The sequence below is a fragment of the Coenobita brevimanus genome, chromosome 116 (genome assembly GCF_032717465.1).
Source record: "Coenobita brevimanus isolate Jiangsu-jjx chromosome 116, ASM3271746v2, whole genome shotgun sequence".
Lineage (NCBI taxonomy): Eukaryota > Metazoa > Arthropoda > Malacostraca > Decapoda > Coenobitidae > Coenobita > Coenobita brevimanus.
The window spans coordinates 1,933,815-1,953,609 of NC_137069.1; the positions used below are offsets into that span (position 1 = coordinate 1,933,815).

The 19,795-nt window shown below is 39.5% G+C and overlaps 1 protein-coding gene across 1 annotated transcript in view; it reads left to right on the forward strand.

Moving 5' to 3' along the window:
* The window catches only part of LOC145418765 (uncharacterized), a 402,864-nt gene extending 389,138 nt beyond the window's left edge, over positions 1-13,726 (forward strand). Inside the window, exon 34 of the mRNA XM_080287101.1 lies at positions 12,027-13,726. Within this exon, the coding sequence (XP_080143227.1) occupies positions 12,027-12,133 (107 nt within the window). The 3' untranslated portion in view covers positions 12,134-13,726. The remainder of the gene's footprint in view (positions 1-12,026) is intronic.
* Positions 13,727-19,795: the final 6,069 nt, after the last annotated feature.

Consider the following 19,795-nt stretch of genomic DNA (forward strand, 5'->3'; position numbering starts at 1 on the left):
ATCAAACTGTTCCCTGCTGCAGCATTGGACTGAACTCATGCCCTCTTAGACAGCAGACCAGTATTCTAACCACTTGACCACCACCCTCCCCTTTGCTGCATGTCTCTCTTATCAAGCTTCATGCTCCCGTGTTCGTGTTTCTGAGTCTTCGTCCATTTTGTGTTGTGGCTTTTAAGTAAAGAGTTGGATAAGCAGTTTAATTTGATACAGTTAAGCCTGTTACATTTGCTCTTTGAATTTGTTTGGAAGTTATGTTTTCTTGAATATTATGAAATAGTTTTCCACATGTTTATGAATTTATATTACAGAGTTTTATTTCATGCATTTCCTGTAGTGAAGCCATTGAATCGAGGTGGTCCTTCTTATTTTATTTTTGCAGCAACCAGATGATTTTAATCGGCTTAGGAAAGGCTTCTTGAATTGAAAGGGTTTAATAGTGCTATATCTAACCCCTCCAGTTTGAAGAGTTTTCCTAATCAAAAGATCATCAGGGGAGGACAAGAGTAAAATAAAAGACATCCTTGGACTCCTCTGATTAAGTCCTTCTTTTGGCTGCTAGGATTTCTCTCAGCTGAACTAAATTGTCTGGTGTTAGCCTGAATAGATTTCTAGATGCATCAATGGCTGTGAAAAGATCAATGAAGATAAGATAGAGAGACTAATGCGGAGAGTGTATGTGAGTGAGGTAGAGGCTGGGAGAGGGAAGGAAGACCAAGGATGAGATGGAGGGATGTAGTGGAGAGGATATGAGAAAGGGGGTTGTGAGTAGGGGGGAAGATAATGTAATGGCAGTGGACAGGGTAACATGGAGCCTATTTGTTTGTGGCCACCCCTTATGGATTCCCAGATGCATCCATGGCAGTGAAAAGATTAAGGAGGAGAGTTTAACCCAGCTAAACTAAACCTGATCTTATCCTGGGGAGGAAAAAAAAAAATGAATCTTTAGGTGTAAAAGAGATATAGAAAAAAAACAAGAGGTCAGTGAGAGAGAGTCAAGTGGATAAAAAATTGAAAATGAAATTGGGAGCTGGATAAGAATGAACTTTACTTGGTTGCTTTATACTATTATGTGAGGATTTACACAGTGTCTAGGGCTTGATATACTGATGTCAGGGGGTGATTCTAGAGCTGATGGTGGAAAAAAAAAAAAAAAAAAAAAACATTGTGGGTCCAATTTCCAATCATTAATGCAGCTACAATCAGTAAAACAAAAAGAAATGAAACGGTTATTGAGCTGTGTTGGTGTAGCATTTTTTAAAACTCAGATTTGTCTCTAAAATCACTTTTTGAAGTACATCAAGTCCAGAGACATCTGACATCCTGTATATAATCAAAATTTGCAGTTAACTCATTATTAGGACAAATCTCGTATTTTGTACCAGCTAATGGCTGATAATACAGTATTACTGGTAGTCAGCTGAGGATTAATTAAAGGAACTTGAGAATTTTGATACTATCACCATTAACCCTCTTATAGTTAGGACAACTCTGGTAGTATATTCTGGGTAACACATGATGGTTTTATTCAGCTGTGAGTGATTCAAAGGAGCCTAAAAGAGTTGATGGAATATGAGTGATTTGCTATGAGTCTGTACTTCTTAATGTGGTTTGTTAATGCCAGGTGTGGTTGTACAATTTATTATAGTAATGATAGGTTTCAGGATATAACTTTGTTGATTTAAAGTTTTCAAGTTATATACAGTTATCAGAAACTTCATATTTTTGAGTTGCATGTAAGAGTGCATTTATTATTTGCATAATTTGAAGTCTTATTAACTTTCATTTTAATAAATTTGATGCATGATAATATGCATTATCATTGTTTAATTGATATGTGATGGCATGACTTATGTTTAGCCACTACCCCACCAGAGCTACCGTGTCAGTGCAGAGGCTGAGGCACATAGTCTGAGTGGCTTGGAAGATATCTTAACACCATTTTCTTAGTGATTTAACCTGAATATTGCTCCTAAATATCATCTTGTATGCTGTAGAAGCAGGGACTGCAGAGGGCTGCCTTCACTTGTTGGCACTGATGTAACTGGGTGGCTCAGCCTCCTGGTTATACAAATGCCCCTCAAGTACTTCCCTATCCCCCAAGAGGAGGATGGTGGCCTGTATGAGGAGGGAAGCTTAAGTCTGCAGTCCACTGGGTTCATAAATCAGATGAGCTTTGGATCACAGCAACAACAACAACAATGTGTTCTAGAAGCAAACCATGTCAATATTTAAGCGATTTACATTGCATACAAAAAAATGTTCAGGTGTGAAATGCAAAATAAGAAGCTAAGGAGGAGATGTTAAGAAGCCTCTTGTGCCACTTAGAATTCAGGCCTGAGAGTAGTGAGCACAGCCAGCCTTTTTGAGGACTGGTTTAATCCATTGACTCAGGTGATGTCTTCTTTTAGTGTGTATTTGCTGCTGCCAGGTGATTTATATTGAGCTTAGGAGAGTGACCCAGTAGTGAAAGGATTAATGAAGGCTATATCTTATCTGTCTCATCTGAAAAGTCTGTCCTAAGGTGAATACTTTTCTGTGGAGACAGCAGGAATAATATAGAACAGTGTTATATGATTGAAGGACTGTTTCCTTCACTGTAATGATACTTTTTAGGTTATGTTCTTGCAAGCAACAGACAGTTTTATTCAACTGTGGTAGGACTTAGAATCGGAAGGGTTAGACATGGCCTTCAGTAATCCCATCACTACTAAAGGAGTTTTCATAGCTCAATGTGCCCATCTGGAGAAAGTGACAATAAAGTACAGTATTAAAGACATCATCTTATTGAAGGAGCCTGATTTAATAACACCGCTTTTCTCGTTTTTCTGCCACCAAGTAGGACCTGTTTGTAAGTGAACTTTGTGTTGTCAGACCTTTCACTCATATCAGTGGCTGTTTCTTAGTTTTGAGTGCAGTGATCGACAGAATCTGTATCACTACTCGTCAGTTTGGTATAAGTATTATTTTAGTTATAGCTTGCTTTGTGAATTTGAAGTTTGGTTTTGCCTTTTTTGCTTAGGTATTACTGTATAATCATAAAACAGACATATTGGGATGAGGAAAATTTATGACAGGCCTGTCAGTCATTATTACTCAGTCATTATTACTGCAGTTTGCTTAGAGTATGAAGTTGTGTTTTGTGTTTGTCCTCAGCATATACGTTAAATTGCTTTTAAAGATTGTGGACCAGACCATGTATAGGTCTTCTCACATGATGGCAGCTCACTGTGTGTTACAGACCTGAGACATTTCCCTTCTCAAAACTCTGTCCTGAATATCCTCATGCAGGACCTTTAAAACCATTAGGTAGATCAGAGTGATAAAAGTTATGTGAACCCTAACATAATTACTATAGTAGTAGTAATAGTAGTGGCAACCATGGTATCTGAATGTGAACCCAGCTTACTGCAGGCTGAAGTTATCCTTCTTCTGCAGACCAAATCCTTCTTTAGGGGATAAGGAGTAAGTTGAGAGATGTTTGTATAACCAGGCAGTAGAGCCACCCAATCACATTGGTGCCACGATGTTAAGGTGTCCCATTCCAGCACTGTAACTTGGTGTACTGCATCAACACAAGATGATTATGACAGGATGAGTGAAATCACTGTGCACTGTCAAAGGAAGACAGTGTAAGAGGCTGATTGTCCTTGTCAGCCTTAATGTTGCATTTTAAAATATGTGTTCTTCATTGGATTAATCAGAACTCATATGTGTATGGAATTTAGTTTCAAGAATGATTCATTTATGATAACTCAGTACAGTGTATGCTGTGTAGTGCTGTCAGTAACGATGTGTTTATTTAGTGCAACTGGTAAATACTGTGTAATATTTATGTGGGAATTGAAGAAGCAGTTGTAATGAGAGCAAAGATACACAGAGTAGTTATTCAAGCTGTAGGCTTTGATGCATACTTGTCTTCTATGTTAACCAGTGGTACATATAGTGATTACTGACTACACCACTACAGTATCCTAGTTTATATTGTAGTTATCCTTATGAAAATATATGAGGATATAAATACATACCGGTAGTATGAAAGTCATAGTGTTGGATGTTTTTGTATTCTTACTGTGTTTATTAAGTACAGTGCATTTGTGTACTATACTTTCAGTATAAATTAATCATAGAATGATTATACTGCAATGTTTAGCACAGCATCATTATTGTAATATTTTGTAAAGTAAATTTTAGAGCTGATGTCAAATGCTGATTGGACTGAACTGCTTACAGCTTATTATCATTGTTGCACTTGCAGCATATACTGTACAAGGAAAGTGATACAAGATTCTGTTGCATTAATGCCCATAGCTTTGCAACACTTTTTGCCATCATAACTAATATCCTTAATGATTTTTAAAATAGCCACAACCCTCACTTGCATGGTAGCTCTGGCTAAGAAAGTATGCCAGTCTGTAGTTGCATGTTGAATGTTTTTTGTTTTCCCTCATTTTCAGCGCACACCTCAGCGGAGCAGCACCTGTAGCTGGGCAGGTGACAGCAGGTGGGTGGGTTATCTACAGGAGGGTCTACTTACATACACATAGGCTCGGACCTCCTGTCTCACTAGTGTTTATCATTGTTTTCATATCCTGCCACCATAGTGACAAATACATTGACAGATTATGAGGACAGACCTACACTTTCAGCAACAGGGGCTATGTGCACATACAGTTTCGTACCCTCTCACTCTGGTGTTTATCATTGTTTTGTATTTTGCCCCCATCATTACAAATCTATCTATCTATCTATCTATTGCCAGACGCCTCAATCCCGTTTGGGGTGGCCACAAACAAATCGCCTCCAAGTCGCCCTGTCCCCCGCCATTTCACTGCCCTGCTCCCAACTCACACCCCCCTCTCTCATATACCTCTCCACCCCATCCCTCCATCTCATCCTCGGTCTCCCCCTCCCTCTTCCACCCTCCACCTCACTCACATACACTCTCTTTGTCAGTCTTTCACCCTCCATCCTCTCCACATTTGCATATTATGATTGCTGCCTTGCACTTTTTGTGGGAGTTGCTACTTACACACAAGGGTTCAGACACTGTCACTAGTGTTTATCATTGTTTCATTATTCTGCCACCAGATTCACAAATAGATTTACATATGAGAACTGAGTTACATGGTCTGTAGGAGGGGTGCTTACTTTGGCACTATAGGTCTGGACTCTCTCTCTCTCTCTCTCTCTCTCGTTTGATTCAGTAATTGTTTCATACTTTGCCAGTCAAGTTACTAATACACAAACATATAACAAGAACGTACTGTATCATTGGGAGGGGCTACTTACACAGTTTGGACCCTTTCTATCTACCTGTTTATCTGTGTATAGCCAGACATCATAATCCTGTACAGGGTAGCCATTTGTCCTTGAGTTAGTGGTTTTACGGGGAGGGGCACTAACAATCTGCGCCATCTTTGTGTTAGTGGTTTTACAAAGAGGGGCACTAACCCTCTCCCAGGCCACTTGTTGATATGTAGGGAACATGTATGGGTTGGTTATATGGTTACCTCCGTTCATTTCATTTCGTTTGTTTCATTTGTAAAGGCACCAGCGTGCTTGCATGCATTGGTCTTGGTCACCTAATGGCAGCTTTCCATGATGCTCAATCTCTGGCAGTTTCACTATTCAGCCCTTATCCCTGAGGTCACACTCAGTGACCTTGTCCCAGGTCTTTTTCAGTCTGCCTCTCACAACCCTACCACAGACATTAACATTTCTCACTCTCTGCACCCAGTCATTATCCTCCATCCTCTCCACATGCCCAAACCATCTCAATCTACCTCTCTTCATCACAGCACCAATGCACTCCAGTCCCATCCTACCTCTCAACTCTCCCATCATAAACCTAGCCCCCCTAGGCCTTGCATTTGGGAATGCACTGCACTGCACACAGCGTTGTAAATGGTTTCCTGGCTTACAGGAAACCATTAATCTTGTCACTCAGTATAAAGCCACCTGAAAAGGAAAGAAGAGTAATAAAAAGTGTCAAGAAAGATGAGGGAGTTAGGAAGAGAGGAGGGCAGACACAAAAAAAAGAATGATAAAGGTTAAGGAAGAAGTAGGCAGCACTGCATCAAGTGAAAGGATGATGGTTACCACCACCTACCCTCTCTCACTGGTGTTTGTCATTATTTTGTGTTTTGCTACCACTGTCACAAATACACGCACATTACTGTGCCATATGTCTAGGATGGGTTACTTACCCTCATTGGTCTTGATTCTCTAACTGGTGTTTATCGTTGACTCGTAATCTGTCCCACTTATTAGCATTACTGTTCACACACAGTTAGTAACATTACACATACAGAGAAATACTGGATATCAGGGAGCAGCTGAATTCACTCTCTCAGTAGTGTTTATCAGTTTCTCAAACTCTACCACTACTGTTTTACATAGTTAATCACATTTATATGCATTAAGATCTTTTGTACAGTTAAATACAAAAATGTGTTTGCCTCCCCTGCCTCCGTTTCTTTGCTGGATTCAAAGATGCATGACTGAGACACAGTGGGCAAAGGTGCATATCATCACCCACAGATGAATGATAATATACCTCTCAGTCCACTGTGTCACATTCAAGTATCTATGAATGTAACAGTGAAACAGAAGCAGGAGATGCAAATGTACTTTGATATTTGATTAGAATTATAACTTTAAATCAGGATCAGTATATAGATATAATTTGTAATGCTTCACAGAAGGATGTTTTATTACTGTTGTTTATGTTTTGCTGGGTGTTTTATCAGTCACAGTGTACTGTTTATAACTTTCATATATACTGTATATATTTAATGTGCAGTATTCCAGGGGTACATTAATTTCTGTGCCATCTTTGACAAGACAAACCCTGAGAAACTAAGGTCACAAAAGTAATGTAAAAACCTGTAATATAATCCTTTGCAAGTTACCACATTCTAAATTTATTACCGTGTATATGAAAGTTTTGCTGAACGGAAAAGTTTTACATTTATACTTCAGTGTTATTAAGTGGTGATGTTCCAAATTTGTACAGAAAATAAATATGGCATACTAATTTTCAATATTATGAGGTCCTGAGGAGGAGCCTACAAGTGGTGGTACTGTGCACCCTGGATTTAGCAGCTGCAATAACCTCCTAGGAGGAGCCAGACCTCATATTTTCCCACACCTTGCCATGAGAAGGACCTTAGTCTGACCCTGGTGAGACACTGTCTTCCACAAGGGGGTGCTGGTTCCTTACTGTACTGTGACAGCTCCACAGAACCAGTTGCTTAGCTGTGGTCATCGTGTCTGCTTAGTCAAACAGACTTGGGTTAAGCATCAACAACAACCTGATCCAGGTTCATGTGAGGATTGGCCTTCTGACCTAATTCTCCATAAATAAATCCTTATAGTATGTTGTAATTATTTTGAAGTTTGGAATTAATATCTTGGAGCAGTGTTAGAAATTAGATTTCTTTAAGCATTGTGTTTTACTTTTTATTATCTGAGTATTCAGTCATTATAACCATTATGTACATTTAGGTTTATTGTATTTAATTAGTGCCTCTGTCAGGCAGTTTTATTCAGTTTTTTGAAGATCCCTGATAGTGAAAGAGCTGGTATCAGTCTCCAGTTGCCCTTTCATTACATAACTTCCCCCCTTATTTGAATCAAATGTTAACCCATGGAGTATATACAATTACCCACCCAGGGAGTCTGCCCAGTGTGCAGATTTGTTTAGCATGGCCTGAGCAGTGTGACAGTGTCTCACATGTGTACGGGTGATGTAAGATAATACAGCATCGTTTTCCAAATACGGTAGAAGTATAGCTAAGTGGAATGAATTAGATAAAAGTGTGGTAAATGCTGAGAATATCCGTACTTAAAAAAAGAAAATTATGTAGTTGCAGTGCTCAAGACAGGACAATTGTTTCATTTCATTTCATTTTTAAAGGCACCAGCATGCCTGCATGCATCGGCCTTGGTCACCTAATGGCGGCTGTCCATGCTGCACGATCCATTACAGCCTCCGTGTTCAGTCCCTTAACCCTGAGGTCACACTACTGACCTCGTCCCATGTCTTTCTCGGTCTACCTCTCATAACCCCACCCCCAATATTAACACTTCTCACCTTCCTCACCCAGTTATCATCCCCCTTACTCTCCACATGCCCAAACCATCTCAATCTACCTCTCCTTATCACAACACCAATACACTCCAGTCCCATCCTACCTCTCAACTCTTCCATCGTAAACCCAGCCCCCCCAGACCTTGCACGCAGGGATGCACTACATATCCACCTAATCATTGTCATTTCTGCATCCTCCTCCTTTACTGCCCAGGTCTCACTACCATACAGCATTACACTCCTAACACATGCTGCATACAAAGATCCCTTAGCACGTAGGGAGAGTCCTCTCAGTGTCAGGAGAGGCAACAGCTCCCTGAACTTCTTCCAACCATTTCTCACCCAAGCCACAGAGCTAGCTCCAGCCCCACCTCCAGCACACAACATGTCTCCCAAATAACAGACCTCTTCCACACACTCAAGAGATTCACCAGCAAGTTCAATCCTTTCACGCCTGACAGTCTCCCCCTGCTCTCCCTGACACACCATACACATAAAATCATCATTATCTCATGGTCTATCTCTGATACCACTACATCTCTTGTGCACCCATTTATCACAAACACTGCACAAGATGGAATTACTTCCCACGCCCTTGTGGCAAACTGCACTTGGCTACTCTCCCTCATCTTTGACAGTACCGCCACCAACCCTAGATATCATCACTTTTGTTTTATCTGCATTTACCCTTAAGCCCTTGTGCCCCATACCATCTCTCCACTTCCTAAACCTTTCCTCCGCCTCCCTTTTGTTCTCAGCAATCAACACCAAATCATTAGCATACAACATCTCCCATAGGAGTCTGTTTCTGAAGTCACGTGAGAGGGCTTCAAGTACCATGATAAACAACATGGGTCTCTAAATTGACCCCTGATGCAAACCAACATTCACGGAAAACTCATCACTCAGATTTCCATTCACTCTTACCTGGGTGCTAGCACCCACATACATAGCCATAACCACCCTAACCAGCCACTTCTCCAAGCCAAGCTTTCTCATTTCCCACTTCACCACCTCTCTAGGGACTCTGTCAAAGGCCTTTTCCAAATCAACAAAAACAAAACACAGATCCCATCTCCTACCAATATATTTTTCCTGAAGCTGTCAAACAATGAATATGGCATCAGTGGTCCCCCTACCTGGCATAAACCCAAACTTCATCTTATCAGTATTCACTCTTTCCCTAATCATACCTTCTAAAATGCTCTTCATTACCTTCATTATTTGATCTAAAAGCTTTATACCTCTAATTTCCTCTTTCCAGGGCATCACCCTTCCCTTTATACACATTTACAGTTACACTCTTCAGCCAATCATCTGGGACAACACACTCATAAATAATCATATTTATCAGGTCAGTGACTAACCTCACCTCTGTATCTCCTGAGGCCTTCAACATTTTGGCAGTCAACCCAGACACACCTGCTGCCTTCCCCACCTTCATCCTGCCTATTGCCTCACTCACAGTAGCAGCATCAAAGGCTAAGGGCCAAACACTGGATCTGCTGGCTCCAAACCTCCCCTGTCCCAGTCACTCTCTTCATTCAACAACCGGCTATAATGCTCTCTCCACGCATCTGTAATATCCTCACTGTTCACCACTACCCTTCCTTCATCATTCTTCACGCACTGCTCACCTATAATATCCCGATTATCCCTCTTCATCTGATTTGCCACCTTAAATATCATATTTTTCCTTTCCCCATGATTTAAGTTATCAAGTAAAAGTCTCTGTGACTCAGACTTCGCCCTGTATACCTCTCTTCTAGCCCTACACTTGGCAGCCAAGTATTCCTCCTTGCAACCACCCCTCTTCCATTCCTGGAAAAGCCTTCTTTTCTCCTTAACCACAGCTTCTACACCCTCATCCCACCACCAAGTTACTTTATGTCTTGGTGGTCCTTTTGTCCAACTGCATATTACATCAGTAACTCTCAAGATATTATTCTTGAGGGCTCTGTATTGTTCATTAACGCCTCTGTCTACGGCTCTCTGTTCAGCCACCACTCTTCTCATCTCGCAATAGAAGGCATCCCTTACTACTTGGTTTTCCAGCTTCCACATTTTCCTCCTAGGTACATAAGTCCTCTTTTTCATCACTCGCTCTTTAAGCACCATATCACAAATCAATAGTTTGTGCTGCTGCACACACTCCTCACTTCCTATAACTTTAACATCCCTCGCTAACCTCCTATCAGCCCTCCTAATCAGAAAATAATCTATCTGACTGCTATTTCCCCCAGACTCATACATAATTAACCTACTCTCTCTTTTCCTAAAATATGTGTTACACACTTATATAATATATATGTGTTACACAATATAATTTAAAATCTTTTTAAATACAAATACCGCTAGAGTTATGACTTGCAGTCCTTGGGTTAAGACAGTAGCAGGAATAAAAGCATAAAGATATCATGGCACTAAGATTTACAAAAAGGTATCCCAGTTTAGATATACTGTAGTTATAAAGTACTATCCCATTGGAAGACATATACTCACAGTTGGAAAAGTTGTTTATTGAGATGCATCAGTTTCAGCTCAAATTGGATCCTCTTCAGGTATGAGATCTAAAGTATGTTGAGCTGAAACTGTTGTTCAGTACTATACCCTGTTTGATTGACCTGAGCAGCTGCGGTGTATGGTGCGAGTAAGGTGTGTTTGAATTGCGGCTGCTGATTGGCCACTGGTGATTTGAATCTACACCTCTTCTTATTTTAATGCATATATATTTATATTTTAAAATTGCCTTCAATACAAGCAGCCATATTAAATATGGAATAATTTCTGAAAATGAGGTCAAAATTAGCTTTAAAAGTTTGCTGTTATCAAAGAAAATTAAACTTGATTTATAAAGTTTTATAAAACGATGAGTGATGTTCAGAGCAAATTATCCACCTGTGGCGTACACCCACATCCTCATGTTGCATTACATCCACCCGCGGTGTACACCTACATCCACATGTTCCACTATATTATCCACTCACTGTGTACACCTTCATCCGCATGTTACACTATAGTAAATAAATGCATTTACTTCAATTACATCATTGGCGGCCATACAGCAGCGCGAAACAAACACACCCTACTTGCCCCATACATCTCAGCTGCACAGGTCAGTCAGACTATAGTAGTAGGAGTAGTAGTAGCAGTAGTATTAGTAGCAGTAGTAGTAGTAGTAGTACTCGTAGTAGCAGTAGCAGTAGTAGGGTAGTAGTAGTAGCAGTAGTAGGGTAGTAGTAGTAGTAGGGTAGTAGTAGTAGTAGTAGTAGTAGTAGTAGTGGTAGTAGTAGTAGTACTATAGTTGGAACCCCAGATAGGTGAACTCAGAGGACTGCAGGCTGAATTTACTCTTCTCCAGCAGTTCACCATCCTCCTGTTAGGTGATGGGGAGGGAAGTAAGGGATGTTTGTATGACCAGTTAACAGAGTCACCCGGTTATGTCTATACCACCATGTGAAGGTATCCGTCTCTAGCACCGCTGTTGTACTGTACTGTATATCCCTGATAAATAAATTTTTTGATCCTGGTGCAGCATCTTCATGTGTTGGGGCTGATACAACCAAGTGGCTTTGCAGACATTTTTGGTTCCTTCCCTGTTCCCTGAGAAGAGGATGGTGGACTGCAGGAGAAGAGCATCTTCATCCTGCAGTCCACCAGGTTCGCATTCAGATGAGCTTGGGGCCACTGCTGCTGCTGCCGCCGCCGTCGGTGCCACCACCACCACCACCACCACCACCAACAACAACAACAACGACAACATACTCCACCAACACTACCAATACTACCACCACTACCACAACAGTAACAACAAACAGCTTTTCCAAGTGTTGGCATAAGTCTTCCATGTGAACAAGTCAGGACGCTGTAATATCAAGACACACTGTCAGTTTTGTACCCAAGTAAAACCACTGTTCCTGTATCATCCCCACAGTACGAGCTCGAACCATGTTGACCAGGCAACCAAGTTCTTCTGATGATGACCTCTCACCGATGCAGCCGCTCCCCCTGGTGCAGCAGCGGGAAAACTACCTCGTCTAGAGAGCCGGGAAGCGTTTTTCGAGTACCACTCTCCTGTGTCCACCTTAACTTGGCCTAATATTGCCACCTCTCCAACTTGATTGCTGAGCTGTGACGAGAGATTGACACTGGATTATGGTGCTTGTTCGTTCATTTGTTTAGTTTAGAAAGCCTCCAACATGCATGCATGTGTTGGCCATGGTCACCTAATGGCAGCTCTCAACTCTGCCTGATCTCTAGCAGCCTCTCTGTTCAGTCCCTTATCCCTGAGGTCTCACTGTATGACATCATCTCAAGTAAAAAAAAAAAAGAAGTGCTGTGGAAAGAATATAGAATCATAACATTATATTAGTCTGCCATTGAGGTATGAGAAATGAGCTGGTAAGGACAAAAAGCTTTGCCAAGTTAAGGTGAACGAACTATAGCTGAAGATGCTTTTGTTTCCATTGTCTGAAGTTTTTCCTAGTCTCATATCTAACAGTGTGATTCTTCTTGGGGAGAAAAAAATCATGCTGCAGCCAGAAATTTGGTGATGTGCAATATATTTAAAAAAAAGGCATGAGTATCGTAGTGAAAAATAAAATGGCAAAATTAACAGACATTTTTTAAGTTGCTCTAAATACACTACATTCAGTACCTTAGGTTTAAATTTAGTGATGTATTGGTAAGTACTTTAATTATTTTATATTCAGTTAACCAAACTTTATTTGGCAAATCAAAGAAGGGCATTTTGCAAGTGTGAAATTTCTTTAACATCTTCAGTCTGATGATGTATATTCTGGTCTTGCTGTCTGCAGAGGATTTTATGTACCTTACGATAGATTTTTCGAACTGGAGAGATGGGAGATAGCATTCATTATTCATTAACCCCTTCACTGCTGGATGAATACAGGTGAATGAGAATGCATAGCGGGTTGCAAGAGTCGTGTAGCAAGCATATCCTAGGAGTGTTAAAGTGGAGGGGTATGATAGAGCATTCATTAACCCTTCACTGCAAGATGAATAAAGGTGGATAAAAGTGTGTGGTGGTGGCAAGAATCATAGAGAAAATATGTTGGAGTGAAGGATGCAATGTATCGATAACTGCCATAAAGAACTGCGTATATAGGGTGGTCCATATATTGTGCCCACCTCGTATGTTGTGGGGACGGCTCAGTCTGTTAGTATGAGGAGTGCAGGCATTTCAGCAGCTTCATGAAATTAGAAACCAACTCTGCAATCAACAAATACAAAAATGGCTGATACGGTAAAGAATGCGATGGGATGTGGGAGGTAGAGAACAATAGCCATCCCCACAACATACGAGGTTTCACTAGCTTATGGCAAGGGTTGTGCATTATTACGACCACTCTGTATTCAGAGCATAATGTTCCTCGCTTCCAGATGTCTCTCGTGATGGGTGGAGTAAATGTTGATGTATTTATGTGGTGTGCTCGTTACCTCACATGAACAAAATTATTTGTTACAGTTCATAACTTTTCAGAACTGATATGGATGACCCCATCAAAAGCAATTAATTAGGGATATATCATAGTTTGTGGTTAGGTTGATTTTAAAAAATAAAAATGTGCAATGTCGTTGAAGTGCATAAAGTATACATTGTTTTCATGCATGCAAGAAAAATATGCCAAAAAAATCTAATGATTGAAATAAAAATAGTGTACAGTATGTTGTTGTAAAATATGCAGACAAGTGTGTTGCTGAAATACGTATTATGCAGTGTGTTGTTTTTATCCATAAAAGAAATATAAAAAACAATTGCAAAGAATAAATTATATATTTTGTCGTCATTTGTCATTAGATTTTGAGTAATAATTTTAATGAATACAGTATAGTCATGAACAAGCAAGACAGAACAGTAAATGACCTTGTTTTTGGCAGTAAGAAATAATGTTTTTATCGGAACATTGCCAGATTTTTACATTAACAGGAAATACGCAAGTTTCTTTAGGGTGAAACACAAGGTGTATACATGAATCTGCCTTATGGACCATTGAAGTAAGTTGTGCCAAGTGTGATAGATTGTTGATGGCAGGCTTTATTTATATGTGTAAAATGTTTTGGAAGTTGTAATCTTTATCTTCCAAAGTGCGTGAAGTTGTTCATGCTCAATGTGGTTGGGTACGTGTGTTCTTTGACTATACGCTATACAGGATGGTTCTTCTATTGCACCCCCTACTGGAGGTACCATGTGTTTGTGGGCATGGCTCAGTCTGCTGGCATGATGAACACAGATATTCTGGCTGCCTCAGGAGAATACTAATCAACCATTGAAATCGGTGAATGTAAAGAAAGAGAGACAGACAAGAAAAAAAAAAAAAAAAAAAAAAAGGACTGTAAAGCTTAAAAATGATTTGGGAAGTAGAAAATGATAAAGTATAGATGCTGGTAATGATGACTCAGTCATACCCTTAAGACATTAGCATTAGCCAGCTGAGCAACAAGGAGGGTACAGTATATGAACCACACTGTATAGAATATTGGTGGACAGTGCACGCTATCTGGCGCTGTTCAGTTAATTGCTCAGCTGCTCTTCCATATGAAAGTACAGTACTATTTTACATATACCCTGCTTGATCAGCTTGGCATAAATTTGCATAAGTGCGACAACAGAGAGAATTTCACAAGAAGCCATTTTCTATATCAGCATTAAGAGGAGACTTTCATAAACCTGAGCTTCCACTATGGTATTGAAAGTTGTTTACAGACTCAAGTTTTATATTAAGTAAATGTTGATGGCGACAGTTCCGTGAGTAGTGTTATATCTGAGGGTCATATTGTAGGTGAGAGTGGATTTCATCACAGCTCTTCCTTGGCGATTTACTTTGTACTTTGCACTTTTGTATCCTTGTTGTATTTTTGTTGATGCAAGCTATGTCAATATTAAAACAACAGATAGCATACAAGAGAATTTTAAGGTGTGATGTGCAAAAGATATCACTAACAAAGAGTTTTTACGAAATCTCCCAGTCGACTTACAGTATGACCCTGAGACCTACAAATCCAGTCTTGGTGCCACATTAGCTAAAGCTGTTTGTCAGTCTCATTGGATTTATGATGTATTGATACAGTGTAGGACTTTTGTATTTAGTATGCCAATTTTTAATTATATTTTTATCCCTACAGATAATTTTTTCTGCTATTTTTCTATATGTCCTTGTATTTTAATAAAATATTTATCCTAAGATTTGTCTTTATGTATAAAACTGTGATTTCTTAATCCATTTGACTGACAGCCAGCTGCAATATATGAACCTATGTAAATATTTGAGGAGATAGTATTAGTATACATTTTTTATAAAATAAATGAATTTTTGCTTAGTTCTGTATTTTGCCTTCAGAGTATTATGTTCATATATAAACTTCACTATTTTGTAGGTAATGCTTGAAATGTCAAACTGTAGCTTTAAAGAATGGCATCATATATGACTCACTTTTTAATTTAAGTTCATTTCCAACATATCTAAGCAATAATGTGTATGATTTTTTCTTTAGCAATCATACTTCAGTGAGTTTTAGTGAGAGTGCCAGAAATATGTGAGGTAATTGTTGAATATATTGTAGTGGGATGATTTTCTATGCCTTCAATAATAGTGTAAGAATTGTCAGAAAGACTGTGTTGTTGGTTATACATAATAATGTATATTTTAACTGCTCTTGAACTTGTGTATTTTTTACAAAAAAAGATGTTTACAGTATATTGCCAGTACCATTTTTTGGAGGTTATGCAAAAGATTGTATTGTGCAATAAAATCCCAATGATTAAATGTTGATTTTATTGCCAGAGCATAACATAAAGGTCAGGGCCTCATCTCTGTTGTCTTTATGATTCTGTATTGTCATATTACTTTCTTCATTGTAATTTACACAGCTTACTGGTGGTAGGTGGGGGCGCTCACCATCCACTCACTCGATGTAGTGCTATCTTAGGATGACTCTACACTGAGTGACAAGCCAAATGGTTTTCTGTAACCCAGGAAACCATCTACTACGCTGGGTGGTAACTTCATTGTCAACAAATGGACATATGGTGTCAGTGAGTCAGAAGGCTCCAATCAGATTTGACCTTTATTTAAATCCAAGTAATAGCTGGAGTTTTCGCTCACATGATGCCTCTCAGGAGTTTAATTTTATTGCCAGTGTCTGGAATAAGCAGCATAACCCTAAAAAAAAAAAATCTATCATGCAGTCCTTTATTGCCTAAGGAGTGTAATGACCTCGGGCTAGGCTCTTTGGGCCGGGCATTTGAACCCTTGACTTTGATGTATTTTTTTTGCATATACTGTACTTGCTACCCCAAAGCAGTCTTATTTGGTAAGGGAGAGACTTTTCAAACTTGAGAGGTTAGATAAAACATTAACCTCTTGGGTATGAGAGGCATTTCCTAAGCTAAGTAAAAGTGTCTGGGGAAACAAGAATGAAGTATGTCATTGGAGTGAAATGGTTAAAGTAAAGGTGATCAATCTTAGATTCCTCTGCAACACACTGTCATTTGCTGGAGTGGGTTGCCTTCACGTGTTGCCACTGGTATAATGATGCAGTTCATCTCTCCATTTATACAAACATCACACAATTCCCTCTTAAACCGCAACAGGAGGATGGTGGACTGCCGGAAAAAGGCAACATCAACGTTTAGTATACCTGGTTCGCATTCAGTTGAGCTTTGACCCATAAAAACGCCTAGAACATTCACAATACTGCTGATTACCTCATTTTCAAACACTTTTTCAGCCATTCTTCAGTTTTCACATGTCTGTATCACCTTGGTATATTTTTCTTCCTCCATTCCATCACACCATTATGTACTTTGCACTGTACTGTACCAAAACTTTCATATACTTTACTGTTGCTCTCACCATCTATTATTTTACTCATGCTGCTGTTCTTTAGAAACTTATCTCCCATAAATGTTCCCTCTGTAGGCTGTTACTCTGTTGATTTAAAAATATCATGTGCTTTCTGGACAGGAGGAATGATGAGAAATACCCCCAGAAGGTGAATCTCTGCAGTAAGATAAATGAGAAGTGATGTGGTATGGAAGAAAGTGGAGCAGTATACTGATGACAGAGAAAGAAGAGGAAGAGGAATGTCTCAGTGAGAGGTATGTGAGGACAAGTAGTCTGGAGACAGTTTTGTAATGGCCATCACCTGTAGTTATCAAAGGCATCAGAGATGATAATGGTGATGGCAAGCTATTGGACAATGGAGACTAACAGTAGAAAGGGATACTCAGAAGTTGTCAAGAAGTGGAAGACTTTGACAAGACTGACTGAGTGAGTTGCTGATGAAAATATGTCCTGACAGGAGCAGCAAGGCAGAGCCTGTTACTATAGTTCATTTGCTTTCACCTGATGGAAGTGGGCCATTCCCATAACTTGAATACCAAGAGGTGGTTGCATGAAGGTGGGAATGAGTCTCCATGTTATGTGTCAAATCAACCCTATAGTCTGACTACAGTTGGGCCACCAGTTGGCTGAAATGAACTAGGTGTCTTTGTTATGTTAAAACAAAGTTGCTATAGGTAGTAGACCTTAGAAGTATGAGTGGAGTGGTGGGTGCAGTGCATTTTGTCTGATGGATCTGAACAGTAAGAGAGGTGGGAGGTTCTGTTAGACAGTGGGTCTCTGTAGCAGGAACAGAAGGAAGGTTTGCTGTTTAACAGGTCATAGCAGCAGAAGGTAAGGTAAACAAATTGCTCTTGTAGGTAATGGATTAGAGGAAGTAAGTAAGAGCAGTGGACTCATGTGTTTCTATGTCTGCCCCAGGAAGGAAGGTACAATAAATTGTCTTTTGGTAGTGAATTAAAAGTAATAAACTCAGTGAGTTTATTTGTTTCTTGCTAAGGGATGCTGTTTTCTGCCCTGTGGTTGGAGGCAGAAAATCAAGGTGGGTCCATTAAAGGAAAATTTATTAGCTGTATGCTTGTTTGAGTTATCTGCTGGGGGTGAAGCAATGTGACAGATGTCTGTAAGGCATTGGCCAGCTGTTTTTCTATGAACATCTGCTGGCATAGGCAGGTGTGATGGATGATGCCTAAATATACAGTATCAGTTATTGAGATGATAACTGCCACCATAAATCTGCGTAAGAACAGCTAGAAAAGGCCAGTGAAAAAATGTCCAAGGAGACGATGATGCAGTTTGCCAAAGTTATTCACTGTGTGCTTTGGGGTCACTTCAGTAGTTAAAAGCTGTGTTAAGTAGCCCTCTACAGTAGAATCTCCATCTGACAGATGACACAGTTGTTTTAAACATCAGGTAAGGTCCCATAAACAAACAAAAAAAAGCTTAGGTTTAATCTCTTTTAGTTTGGGTTTTCTGAGTAAAATCATATAGTGTAAGCCAATATATATATATATATATATATATATATATATATATATATATATATGTATATATATATATATATATATATATATATATATATATATATATATATATATATATATTTTATCAGGCTGAAGGGATTAATGGAGACTTTTATCATCATCTGATTGGGTCTCTCCATTCAGGTCAGCTCAAAACCAGTCAAACCATTTTAACCCCCTCAGTCTAATGACATACTTTCAATTTACTTCTGCTATCTCCAGGCAGTTTTGCTGAGATTAGGAGAGCCATTTTGAAAAGTAGAGGTAGCTATAGCCTTCATTAACCCCCTTCTTACAAAAGATCCTTCTAGAGCTGAATAAAATCATCAGAAGGAATCAAGAATAAATTAGCAAAACAGATCACCAAACTGAAAGAGTTAAGTCACATCCATTCTAATCCAGGTAGGTCAGTTCAGAGCTATTCAGTTATTAACCCAGTCAAGTCCAGCCAAGTTCAGTCAGGGTCTTCACATCATTGGACCCAACCATATAAATTTAAATCTACTGAAGTTGCTTTGGGTCTTTGCAGATTTCTTTGTTTATTCATTTATAAAGACTCCAACATGCTTTCATATGTCAGCCTTGATCACCTAAATGTGGCTCTTCACACTACTAAGTCTCCAACAGCCAATTTACTCTGTCCCTTATCCCTAAGGTCATACTCATTCTCACAGTACTTTAGGCCAACCTTCTTTAGACTCAATTCAGTAGTAGTAGGAGTAATAGCTGTACTAGTGGTAGTAATAGTAGTAGTGGCAGTAGTAGCAGCAGTAGTAGAAATAGTAGTAGTAGTAGTAGTAGTAGTAACAGAAGTAGTGGCAACAGCACCAGCAGCATCAGGTTCATCTCTAATGTGAACCCAGTGGACTGCAAGCTGTAGTTGCCCTCCTCCTGCAGTGCACAATCATCCCGTTGAGGGATAGGAAGTGAGTAGAGGGACGTTTGTAAAACCAGGCAGTGAAGCAGCATTATCATATCAGTGCCACCACATGAAGGCATCCCTCCCCAGTACCCATTTTGACCCAGGTAGGTCAAGTCAAGTACATTATGATAAATTTAGGACACTTCATGATCTTTCAGGTAACTTCAGGTCATATTGGCTTTGGTCAGTATAATTCAATTCAGGTCATGTCTATAAAAGTGGTTACTGAAAATTAGCATATTGTTGTTGTTGTTGTTGTTGTTGTTTTTCCAGTCATTTCAGGTCTTTCAGGACTGGGTAGGGTGGGTGGAGATGAATAAGCAAGATATATTGGAATGGTGGCAGTTTGTGGGGAACAACAGGGTAACTACAAACAGTGAATATGGGTATTTCA